Source organism: Chelonoidis abingdonii, chromosome 2 (genome assembly GCF_003597395.2).
Source record: "Chelonoidis abingdonii isolate Lonesome George chromosome 2, CheloAbing_2.0, whole genome shotgun sequence".
NCBI classification, from domain to species: Eukaryota; Metazoa; Chordata; order Testudines; family Testudinidae; genus Chelonoidis; species Chelonoidis abingdonii.
The window spans coordinates 68,310,245-68,323,136 of record NC_133770.1 but is presented as its reverse complement, the minus strand read 5'-3'; the positions used below and the strand labels follow the sequence as shown (position 1 = coordinate 68,323,136).

General features: G+C 44.4%; 1 protein-coding gene and 1 non-coding gene across 2 annotated transcripts; one reads left to right on the top strand and one right to left on the bottom strand.

Annotated features, from left to right (window-relative positions):
* Positions 1-302: 302 nt before the first annotated feature.
* Positions 303-5,363, top strand: TRIL (TLR4 interactor with leucine rich repeats). The gene has a single exon (XM_032795059.2). It carries the CDS (start codon positions 580-582, stop codon positions 2,890-2,892), a length of 2,313 nt encoding a protein of 770 aa, XP_032650950.1. The 5' UTR covers positions 303-579; the 3' UTR covers positions 2,893-5,363.
* Positions 5,364-7,177: 1,814 nt separating this feature from the next.
* TRNAK-UUU (transfer RNA lysine (anticodon UUU)) lies at positions 7,178-7,250 on the bottom strand. The gene has a single exon. It is a non-coding gene; the product is annotated as a tRNA-Lys (tRNA).
* Between the last annotated feature and the right edge of the window lie 5,642 nt (positions 7,251-12,892).

The window sequence follows — 12,892 nt, the reverse complement described above, 5'->3', positions numbered from 1 at the left end:
TCCCGCCGCGTCCTGGTTTAGCCTCTTATCCCCGCTGCCGCCCATCTTCCCCCCCGCCCCTTGGCGAGGTCCGGCCTCCCGCTTCGCATCCGCTCCGCCAGCCCAGCTCCCCGAGGGCAAAGTGTGGGAAGTTTCCGCACTGCTCCTTTCCCAGCTCGCCCCCCTCACTCAGCCTCGTCGTGCCGGAGCCGAGAGGAGCGGCAGCGGCGGGGTCACTCGGGACGGCACCAGCTCTCCCCGTCCCGAGCCGCGCCGGGCAGGGAGAGCGGCCGGCGCGGCGTGGCTGCAGGGGGAGAAAGAAGTGGCAGCAGCAGCAGCAACTTCAGCGGAGCCTCCGGCCAGCGAGGCGGGCTTGAGAGGGGCTGTGGCGGCAGCTTTTGCCCGGGGATCCCGAGCCCAGCTGCAGCTCCTCCTGCTCAGCCAGTGCAACACGTAGCCCCGGTGCTGGGCAGGGCGCGCTGTAGCCGCTGCCGGCGGAGCTCAGAGGAGGGGCCGAGTAGCAGCCGCGGGGAAGGGGGGTGGGATGCTGGAGAGACACAAAGCCGGCGGGGGAAGCAGCCCGCCGCAGCTCTTCCCGGGATGGAGGCGCCTCGCAGGCTCGGCTTGATGCTGCTGCTGCCGTGGGTGGTTTGTGGCTGCTTCTCCCTCCTCTTGCTGCTTCCCCCCGTGGAGTCCATGTGCCCGGAGCCATGCGACTGCCAGCTGCAGCAGCACCTCCTGTGCACCAACCGGGGGCTGCGGGCGGTGCCCAAAACCGCCGACCCCCAGGGCATCCTGACCTACAGCCTGGGGGGCAACTTCATCGCCAACATCTCTGCCTTTGACTTCCACCACCTGGTGGGGCTGCAGCGCCTGGACTTGCAGTACAACCGCATCCGCTGGCTGCACCCCAAGGCCTTTGAGCGCCTGGTGCTGCTGGAGGAGCTCTACCTGGGCAACAACCGGCTGGTGGTACTGGCGCCGGGCACCCTCCGCCCACTGGCCAAGCTGCGCATCCTCTACGTGAATGCTAATGAGATTGTCCGCCTGAGCACTGCCTCCTTCGCCAGCCTGGGCAGCCTGGTGAAGCTGCGGCTGGACGGCAACGCACTAGCCTCGCTGGGCGAAGCCACTTTCTCAGGGCTGCCCAACCTACTCTACTTGCACCTGGAGTCCAACCACATCCGCTGGCTGAGCCGTGGCGCCTTTGCTGGCTTGGCCAAACTGCGCTTCCTTGACTTGTCTGGGAACCAGCAGAGTTCGCTGCATCACCCAGAGACCTTTGGGCCACTGCACTCGCTCAGCACACTGCTCCTGTCCAGCAACAGCCTGCAGCAGCTGGGTGGGGGTCTCTTTCAGCACCTGTCCAGCCTGGCCAAGCTCTCACTCAGCAGCAACCGGCTAACACAGCTGGCGCCAGATGCCTTCACTGGGCTGGGGGCACTGAAGGAGCTGCGACTAGATGGGAACCTGCTGAGCCACCTGCCCGCCACCTTGCTGGAGCCGCTGCGCAGCCTGGAAGCACTGGACCTGAGCCGCAACATGCTGGCTGCCTTGCACCCTGCTGCTTTTGGCCCCCTGCCCAAGCTGCGGGAGCTCAGCCTGCGTGACAATGCACTGGCTGTGCTGCCGGGGGAACTCTTCACCTCTAGCCTGGCTCTTCAGCGCTTGGAGCTGGACGGCAATGCCTGGAGCTGTGACTGCCGCCTGCGAGGCCTGAAGCGCTGGCTGGGCACACGGCACTCACAGGGCCGGCTGCTCACTGTCTTTGTGCAGTGCCGCCTGCCACCCACTCTGGCCGGCAAGTACCTCGACTACCTTCAGGATGCACAGCTACTGCCACCCGATGGCTCCGACTGCCACAGTGGGACCTCCACATCTCCCTCCCTGCCACCTGCAACAGGGCAGTGGCCCAGGGAGCAACAGTGGCAGCTGATTCTGGCCCCTGAGGGGCTTGGGGGAAACAGCAGCCGTAGACCGGCCCAAGGGGGACCCGGATCTCTGCCCTCTGCCTCCACTATGCGCCTGCTGGGTGCTCAGGAGGGGCTTGCTCCGGCCCAAGGCAGCAGGAGAGCCGAGCCCACCCCTACGGCCTCCCTACTCGACCTGCTAGGCAGCTCCAGGCCACCCCCGCCTCTGGCTGGCCCCGCGTGGCCTCGGCGAGCGAGGAAGCACCACCTAGCCCCCTCTGTGGCTGGGGCCCCGCTGGTATCCGATGCCTGTGACTTCAACAAGCTCTTCCTGTGCAACCTGTCAGTAGAGGCAGTGGGCACTAGCTCAGTGACGGTGCGCTGGTGGGTACGGCCTCACCGCAGTCCCCGCCTGCTGGGGCCTGTGCGCTTCAGGCTCCTCTTCGACCGCTTTGGGGCCACTGTCAAGTTCCAGCGCTTCGTCTACCTGGCGGAGCGGAGCGAGACAGCTGCCACCCTGTGGGAGCTGCGCCCTGACACCCCTTACCTGGTCTGTGTGGAGGGGGTGCTGGGTGGCCGCGTCTGCCCGGTGGCACCCCGGGACCATTGTGTGGGGCTGGTCACCCTGCCCGACGGGGGCGCGGCTGGCGGCCCAGACCAGCAGCTCCTCACACTGGTGTTGCTGGCAGTGAATGCACTGCTGCTCTTCGTGGCCCTGGCAGCCTGGGTATCCCGCCTGGTGCGGAGGAAAATGCAGGGGCAGCGGCAGGCAGCGCCAGTGCACGTGCGACAGATGTACTCAACCCGCCGGCCGCTCCGCTCCATGGGCACTGGCGTCTCTGCTGATTTTTCTGGCTTCCAGTCCCACCGCCCGCCCCGGAGCGCTGTTGCTTGTGCCCTCAGTGAGACTGACCTCATCGAGTTCCCCTGCGAGCGCTTCGCCGACAGCAGCAGTGCCCGGCGCGGGGAGGACCACCTGCTGCAGCAGCGATTTGCTGACTAGCGGTGTGGCCCATGGAAACTACAACTCCCAACTGGCCCCATGCTGGCATCATGGTTTAGCAGAGCTTGCTGGGAGTTGTAGTTCCTCCCTGCTCCCGGTTGCCTCACCGTGGGCAGGGCTGCGTGGAACTTAAAGCTGTTGCCAAGCAGAGGGGGAGTGGGTTGAGATGGTGCACCTGGAGTAAAGACCTAGGCGCTCCATGTGGGTGAGTCTAACAGATGGGACCCAAGCTTGTTACATAATTCCAGCACTGCAGTCTCAATATATCAGTGTTCCTTTCTGCAGGTAGAAGGGAGCTGGAGTTCTCGTGGGCACATCCCAGTTACCAGGAGGGGTTACGTGGGGTTGGTTTTGGTCTAGCACATTTATTATAAAGAAATCCTTAAAAATATTAGTACTTCCTTGAGGATTTAAAAAAAATCGTTAACCTAAGGAAGTAACTCTGCATTTTAAAATAATTGCTGTCAAGAAGAACAGAAGAGTATCAGAGCTAATGCACGTAACAGCAGGGGTGGACTCTGTCATCAGAGCCAGCAGTTTATGTACTGTGTCTTTCAGGATAATCTTGTTGGACTGTGTTTAAGAAGGTTCAGGTTACCTTTCACTGGTCAAACAAATAATCCAAATCACTGATGTGATACAAGAAATGTGTTTGAAGTTTACTGAACACTGACTTATTAAACCCATCATCACTTTCTAGGCATATTATTGAAATAAGACTTTTAGAAACAGCATCAATAACCGAATTCTGCAACATACAAGGAATCTGAACAGAATGGAATATGGAGCATTTGAATGATATGGTTGTTTTAACTCAAATAGAATGCAAGACAACTGTGTGTGTGTGGGTTTTATACTTTTTTATATAAAATACAATAATGCAATTGATTTTAGTTTTGCAGGAATATATTGCTGACACCACTAGGGAAAACTAACACAAGTTTTGTAACATGTTTACAGGGAATTATTTCAAATTGTGTTTTAAATAAATACTGTTTGGTACTTCTACACTTTAATGTGTGTTTTAGTTGTTGTCTGGGTACATGGTTGGTCAGTGGATCGCTGACCTTCAAATAATCCATCTTCGTAGCTACCTGAGTGCATACTAAGGTGAATTATTGATAGATAGCATAGATGCATTCCTTCTTTAACAATAATAGATGGAGGATATTTCAGAAATGTGAAACAAGCTTATGCCAATAAGTAATTCTTAGTTTTACTGTACTAAAATTAGTTTTATATGTACTTGCACCTCACTGTGAAATTCAGTAATTTTTTTAACGTTAATCTGTGTTTCTCAGTCTTTTGCTCAGCTAATTGAGTAATGATAAAGTTAAATCTCTATCTTGAGTTAATCTCTTGCAGTAGTATATTACTTTTATTTGAATGCATTTTTGTTTTCTGAGTAGTATTAATCATTTTATGATTGGCTGCTCTCTGCTTTCTGGGAGTTTTGCTTCCCTAAATATTTACAGAAATGTGCTTCTGCCACTATTAAACATGGTGGTTTAGTTTACATTAGTTCTTTTTGCGTGGTCTAGAAATGAGCTAATTTTTAAAAAGTCCAAACTGTGGTTACAGTTATATGCAAATATTTTAAGAGTTACTTGTGCTCCTGTTCATTTTACCTGGAGCCTCAAATGAACTCTTGAGGAACTGAATGGCTCAGGAGTTTGATGATATATGGAGGAATCAATCTCTGTGTCACTGGTTCACATTTGACCTAGGTTGGTACTGACCAGAAAGTTTTTTCGTTTATGGTCTGATGATTGTTCAGTAGCCCAAATTAAGTCATGTGGTGGTGTCTGTTTGCTTTTTAATGAACAAATATTTACAAAAGGCACCATAGTAATTGGTACCCTTGTTGAGAGTCCAGTAACTGAATGGGAATGAGCCTTTTACACCCTGGAGATGGCTTCTTAATATTAGGGTCCAAATACAGTGAAGAGGGAGTGTTAGGAGAATTTGCCTTAACACTTACCAGTTATGTGCAGAGAGGATTTCAGAGTGAAATATTGATCCTATTGACGTTAATAGGAATTTTTCTATTGATTTCAGTGGGGCTAGGATTTTACCCTTAGTCACCCTTTCGTGAAGATGTATCTTTCAGGGACAAAATCTTGTAGTCCACATGCAGGAAAACTTTCGCTTAAAATCACTAAGATGCAGGACTGAATGAAATTTGGATTGAAGAAATGCAGAATCAGCTCTTAGGTTAATTTTTTAAATGTCTTAAACTCTTGGCTCGTTTACTTTCATATATCTATATAGCTATGGGACCCATGTGATTAAGTGATTATCGGTGGACAACACCATTGTTATTGCTAGAAATTAATGGGGATTGCGTAGCATTAAACTGTATATCACGCTTAGTTTAGCTCTACCACTGGATATTCTTCTAATAGGAGATGCATACATACTGTACACAGTTATGATCAGTTATGTCAATAAACCCATTTGCTGAAAGAAAAGTAGTGTCTCCAGATTGATTTTAAAATGATACAGTATAAAATACACAGTTTGGTTTTATTAGTTTAACTGTTTTTACATTACCCATGGCTGCACCTTGTCTGTTACTTCATTCCTGTCCTCATCTTTTCTCCACATATTTTTCCAATGTACTATACTTTTGTTTTGGTTATAGTATGTTGGGTTAGTCTAGGATAATTTTGGCTTGAAGCAAAATATTTTAATATCTGTAAAGAAACACTTTATGTATGCCAAGGATGCAAGTACGGATAATTATACTGGTTAGAGGTTTTCCTGGGTTGGTACAGACCATGTTGGACCTCTGCTGATAATGTATTCTCAGATCAGTATACAAGTGGTCATCTGTAATGTTGATATCTCATTAACAGTTAGGGATAACGACAGATACTTTTACTGTTGGGGAAATATGGGTACCAGCTTCACGGGGTAGAAGGCATTTATTTATATGACTGGCTGATCCTATTGGACCCTAAAATAGTTGTCATTCAATTTTGTTCTTCTTGAGTTCTGATAATGGCCCGTCCCAAAAAATTGCTAGAGATAGTAATGAATGGTTCATACCTTCTAAAATTCTGGGCTTATATAAATTTGTATTAATCGGTCTTTAATTCTGGCAGTTCATGTCAAAGCCATAATGGAAGTCACGGGTAAAAACCCAAGATGGTTAGTAGAATGATATGGGTGATTTTTAAAGACTAATTTTTCTTAACTTTGGGCTGGAAACTGGTTAGCAGAGCCATACAAATTCTTTCAGGATCAGTACACATTTTTGTGCCATGGGCCCGTACTAACGACGGGGAGGAATGTCAGTTCCTGAATTATGGGAATGGTATTATATAGTTCTTGTTTCACCAGTAAAGTAATAGCATTTACATCTGCCCTTTTTCTCCACTGCAGTTCTTCTCTAAAAATGGAGGATGTAAAATAGAACAGTCTAACTGAATTGATCTGCTTCTTTTAGTGACAAAAATAATTTTTGATTGACCTTTGCTGGTCTTTGCGCTACAGGAACCCACAAAACTCAGAGTGAGCTGGATGTTATTTCTACTTGCCTATAAATCATCAGAATTGTTTAAAAAGTTCCAACTACAGGTGAAATCAGTTATCACTATGTAAAGTCACTGACTACAACAGGTGTCACAAATGCATCATGGAGGGCACAGTCTAAAAGGAATAGGTTTGTACAGGTGTAACTGAACCTGATTTGTCCTGTTAAACTGATATTACAGAAAACAACCACAACCGAGTTTGACTTTTGGAGCTTGGGTTGAGTTTGCTGGGCTGGCAGAAAATAACACTTGTATACTGAAATCAGTGTGATATGGAAATTGAGACACCGTAGACATGAAATCCCACAATGTCATTTGTAGAATGACTTCAGAGTAGAAACATAGTTTAAACTATTAAAGAGATTTTTATAAATCTCCTCATTCCTATCCCCCTGAAAAGCCCAATTAATAAACCTAAGGTTTATCTCCCTAAATCATGTCATTTGCCGTTTCATCAACATAACCTTTTAAATTATTGATTATCAAAATTAAATATAGTAGGTGCAGTGGGTCAGAATCAGCATGTTAATAGGTTAAAAAGTCAACTTTACACTTTAGGTTACAATAGATGCACCCACAAAATTTCACACATATCCAGTGTGTTTGCAGTAAATGTAATGGGCAAAGGGGCAGGTAGGAGGAAAGCTACTCATTTACCTGTTCAAACATCTAGATGCACACAAGATTCAGGGTTTATCTGCACAGTGGATATAGGTTTATTTCGTGGAGTAGATGGAGAAGTTTATCGCCTGGCCAGGGACTTGAACCCTGGACTCTCAGATTAAAAGTCTGATGTTCTACCAGCTGAGCTAGACAGGCTGAAGCATGTGGAAAAATATGACCCACAAAGCTGGCAAAAAAAAACACCCAACGCGAACAAATATGCATCAACATACATTAACATTTATTCTTTGTTTGGACATCTTTTTTGAGAAGAATTGTTGCAGATGAAATGGTGATATATAATTTGTTATTTATCGTAATCAAGTGAATAAATGTAAGAACCCATTCTGCATACCTTTTGAATGCAGAGATTTTGTTATTTTTGTTGTACCATAAATATAACATAGTTTTGGCAGAATGTCCCTAGACATCGTTTTTTGTTTTTTTTTACTGCTGTTTGTTTTTCTCAAATGTTTATTTTTCTCAGGCATGCACATTCATTCCTATAGAAGAAAAGTCTGTTGTCTTTGAATTGCTAACATTTATTATGTAATTGTCCATGAATGTATTGCTATAACGACTCCTTGAGATCTTTTATCAAAACAAATCTGTCATTTGTCTTTACAAAAACTATTAAAGTCAGAATGTGATTGGTCCAGTATGAATAATCAATCACTGGAAGAAAACTGCCTTCTTAAAGTACATGAAAATGTTAACAAACTTTTTGATAAAGTAGGTTTTGAAGTGAATTGGTGAAAATATCCAGTAAGAGATCATTTTATTGGCTTTAGGTGTTTATAAGCCACTTTTATGACCAGTTGTGGATGAGTGCCTGGGGTGGGTCAGAACTGAAAATGGGCACACACATGCCAAACATGATTATTTTAATGTTAGAGTTCACCCAGCCACCACCAAGATAAGCCCAGTATGTATCACCATACTGGTTAACAAGAAGCTAAAAACACAGTCTCCTTAGGCAGTCTAGTCCCTATCACCACCCAGACATCAGTTTATGATGAGAGGTTATTGAAAAACAGATTGATCATATATAAAGATTTTCCAATCCCAAAGGATCAAATCACTTCCCTGGGTCAATATATAACTCAGATCTTACCCCAAAATTATGCTTGTTGCTAATTCTTTATTAACTACAAACCAAAAGTTTTATTAGTAAAAGGAAAGAGTTATTAAATGGTTAAGGAATCATACATTACAAATGATTTTCTGAGTTTGCAGGTCAGGATAATACCAGTGATGTTAAATCTGCTAGCTTGGGATAAGTCTCTCTGTTTCACCCAGCAGGGTGGGGGTCATTCAGTAAAGCTTTCCTAGATAATCTGAAGTTGGAAAGGAGAAGTAGGAATGAAAACAAAGCAGTGATGTCATGGCTTGCAATTTATAGCCCAACTCATGGTGCCTGGAAAATTCCTGGCCAATATGGAGTCCAGGGTCACGTGCATGGATAGTTACTGGTAAAAGATGGAGCCTTGCATGCTTTACTGAATCATAGGGTTAGCCATTGGCTCTGTGCTGTCTGAGGTGTCCTCAGGAAGGGCTCATTCCCTTCAATGGCCCATCACCATATGGATGGCCTATAAACCAGTGAGGGCTAGTCTGAATGTAAATTTGTGTGGGGAGGTGTCATCCAGGAGTAATGCCTGTCTGAGATACAAATACATAGCAAATATTCATAACTTCAGATATAAAGATTATACATGCATGTAAATAGGATTATCATATTTAACAGAGTAAGGTGTCCATGAACAAGTGTAATCTATCAGATTTAGTGCAATTATCATAGAATATCAGGGTTGGAAAAGACCTCAGGAGGTCTTCTAGTCCAACCCCCCGCTCAAAGCAGGACTAATCCTCAAACAGATTTTTACCCCAGTTCCATAAGTGGCCCCTTCAAGGATTGAACTCATGACTCTGGGTTTAGCAGGCTAATGCTTAAACCACTGAGCTATCCTTTCCCCCAGTACATTAGTGTACACTTGATTATCATTCTTTTTATAAAGCATCACACTAGTTTCTATGTAATTATGTGCAGTACATTTATAGGGCAGAAATAAATTAGTCGTCATGTTTTTTCCATTGTAATATATACTCTTATCAACAGTGCCTAATGGCTGATCTATACTACACAGGTCAACATAAGCAGTTTATGTTGACATAATTATGTAAGTGTCTACACTACAGCCTTCCTCCTGTCAATGTAAGTGGTCTACTACACCAACATCATAACTACACCTCCATGACAGGCGAACAGCTTATGTCTGTGTAGTTAGGGTGACACTGTCTGTGTAGACATTGGCTGTCTTGTCAATTTTATGGCTGGAGCTGTGAAATCGACAAAGCCAGGCAGCTAGAGCCCAGCTGCTCCTGCACTTGGTTGAGAGCCATGGGGAGAATGGATCTGCTTCCAGTTGGGAACCAGAGTGAGAAGCCCCAGTGGCTTTGGACCCTGCTCCCAGCTGAGAAGCTTTGGTAGCTTCAGACCCCTCTCCCTGCCAAGAGCTGGGCAGCCTTGTCAATTTCATGGGTCGGGAGCTGCCAGGGACTGGGCTCCCAGCTCGGCACACTGGCCTTCTTAGGTTAGTGGAAGCGCTCCTGGTGAGGATGTGCAGTAATTAACTGTGGTTGCTATAAGCTGATCTACTATAGGTGACTTAAATTTCTAGTGTAGACATAGGCTAAGATTATCACTTTTTTATTCCAATACTCAAATCAAATTGCTTCCAGGTACAATAGTCCAATAATTAGCACAATTTACCAAATAAATATGTAAAACACTGGTACTTACTTTACTTAAGATCTTTTTCTTCTGGAATATGTTTGTTCCAGAATAAGTTATTTTTTCCCTACCACCTGTTTCTTCCTTCATTCTTTAGAGATCCACCCATGTAGAGGGCATGTAGACCTTTGGGTCTGTGCAATCCCACCAAAATCATTGGTACTCCACCCATGTGCAAGAGTCCATATGGGCATGTCATTTTGCAGGAGCTGAGGCTTTTATTAGTAATATTGTTGCTTAGAGGTGCTGTGTGAGGGAATTTTGTTTACTTTTTAAAAGTTAACTTGTGAGGGGAGCAATTATATATATTATATAAATAGGGCCATATTTTTGCCCTCTCTCTATGGATAACTCCTAACTGGTGTGAAGAGGAATTTCATGGCTCAACAGTATAGTATAGCTCTGAATCTTTATTATTTCAGAATGGAAAATTTTAAAAGATTTGATTATGGCCACTTAATTCTTCATTTCATTATAAGACATTAGGTGAAATCTTGGCCCCACTGAAGTTGATAACAAAACTCCCATTGACTCAGTATCTCTAATCAGCTCACAAGATGTCCTATTGTCTGTTGTTCATTTAGTTGTGATTGTTGAGCGATCATTTAGATATTAAACAAAAGAATTATCTAAGTACAGACTTTGCACAGTAGCTTATTTAGATAATAAGACACATGGATGGTTTTGTGATATAAATAATTCAGGAGGGTTGTATGTAAGGAACGAGGTGAAGCCGAGTACCTACACAATATATTCTTTCTTTTACCAGTACATGCAGAAAAAAAATACTTTGTCCTGGTTAGCTGAAAACAGTTATGGAAGGCTGTTGTTTATCTCCTCAGAGGTAATATTGAGAGGCAATACGATGTTAACAAATCATATTGCCTATGTATATGCATGCATCGTGACTTGTTTGCAGCAGAAGTTTTGTGAAACCCTTGCGTAATTATTTCTGGATGTCCAGCTCCCTTTAGTTTACACAGAAAAGCTGTTGAACTTTTCATGGCTATCGTGGGAGATATTTCCAAATATTTGTTTTGAAGGTATTCAAAATTGATGTAAGAATATAGCTATTAACCTCTTATTTGACTGAACATCAAAATTCAACTACTATTTATGCTGGTTAATATTTACCTCTAGAATAAAGAGATTTTTTTATTCACTACAATAGAAGTCCATATGTGCTTAATATGAAATAGTTTGAAGGCTGTGAACAATCTTAATAATTGATGCTAAACATATATACATATATCACTATAATCAGAAGAGTCAGAAACCATTAGGGTTTTATTATTCCTTCATATGAATATACTCAGAAAAGGCATTATAAGAGAAAAACTATTAATTTCTCCTACTTTTTGTTTGTTTATAATTGAGGAATAACATGGTATATGCCATATTGCAATACAAGGATCTACATATCACGTAAGTATATTATAGTACAAAGCCCAAGGTTTTGCCTCTGAGAGAACTTAGAATATTGCTGAGGAAAACAGGGCATCTGTCCTAGTAATCACTCTGTAAGGGCTTGATCCTCTTTCCATTGAAGTAACTGGAGGTTTTGCCAATCTAAACAGGATCAGACCCAAAGAGATGCCTGAATTTTGAAGGGGAAAAAATATGAGGATGAATAAACTATGAGTCTCTATGTGCTTGCTCTCTCTGGCACTTAGTTCTGGCTTTAGGCAGGGCTGGCTTTAGGCACCGTGGGGCCTGATTTGAAGAAGCTGCTGCCAAAGTCCCGCCGACAGTACTGGGACTTCGGTGGCATTTCGGCGGAGAGACCTTCCTTTGCGGCAGCAAGTGAGCTGCTGCCAAAGACAGTGGCGGGACTTCAGCAGCAGCTCCTTCGGGATGTTGCGGGGCCCTCTTAGGGGCGTGGGGACTGATTCAGGGGAATCGGCTGAATTGCGCTAAAGCTGGCCTTATCTGTGGTCCATTTCAGTAGTGTATGTATCAGTGAACACACACATACTCAGAGAGGACTCTGTCTTTAGTGTTGAATGTTTCATGTGAAATGGGTATGAAAAATGTCAGAAGAAAGTTGTGGTTGAATGTATATAATTTGTCATTTACAGTAGATGGTCACATCCTGGCTCTCCCTGGGCACTCAGTAATGTTGTAAATCAGGCCTTGGGGCACTTATAATCAAGACCTCTTTGAAGATTCCACAACCATGGAATTTTCTGCCAATTTTTTTCCTTGCCGCAGAATTGTGCTCTAGAATCTGACTTTTCATTTAAAAAAGAAATTCAGGCCTCAAGTTTGCAAAGATCAACTTGAAAATGTGAACCAAGTACAGACTGATGCAGTTACAGTTTGCAGAGAGACTAAAACAGTAGCTAAGATGTGTGAATTTTCCCAGTCATCATAATGGGGTGTTAACTCTGAAACCTAAAGCCAAACATTAGCCATTTAATTGCTGATAACTATAGAAACATACAGCTAATGTGCTTACCCCACAAACACTGCCTTATGTGCCTCCCTTATGTGCATGAAAAGACCCACCTGTCCCTTACTCAGCTGTCAAAACCTTCTACTTCTGACCATGACAGCTTCCGTAATGTAGTTTGGCATTATCAATACCAAAATCTGCAGCCTATTGAAAGTTGAAAATGTAGGAACAGCATAAAATAAATAACACAGAAGCTATTGTACTGACTGAATTCAATATTAAAATGAATAATGCAATTATTCTCCTCTCTATTTTTAATTTATATAAATCTGCCACAGAATTTCCACCAGTCTTGCAGAATTTAGCTGAAGCTTGCTATAGTGTATGTTGAACCTTGCTTATAATTGTGGTGCTGATGCCACTGTCTCTCACAACATGAGCTACTTCAAAGACCTCACTAATCCATACTGGGCCTCCTCTTGCATGAATGCAGATTAGTGATGTTCCGTTTGATGCAGCACACTTGATTGGTTTGTCTGTGTAACCATGCCTTAGTGGGTCATAACTGAATGCCAATTCAGGACAAACTGCTGAGAAATAGGGCAAACA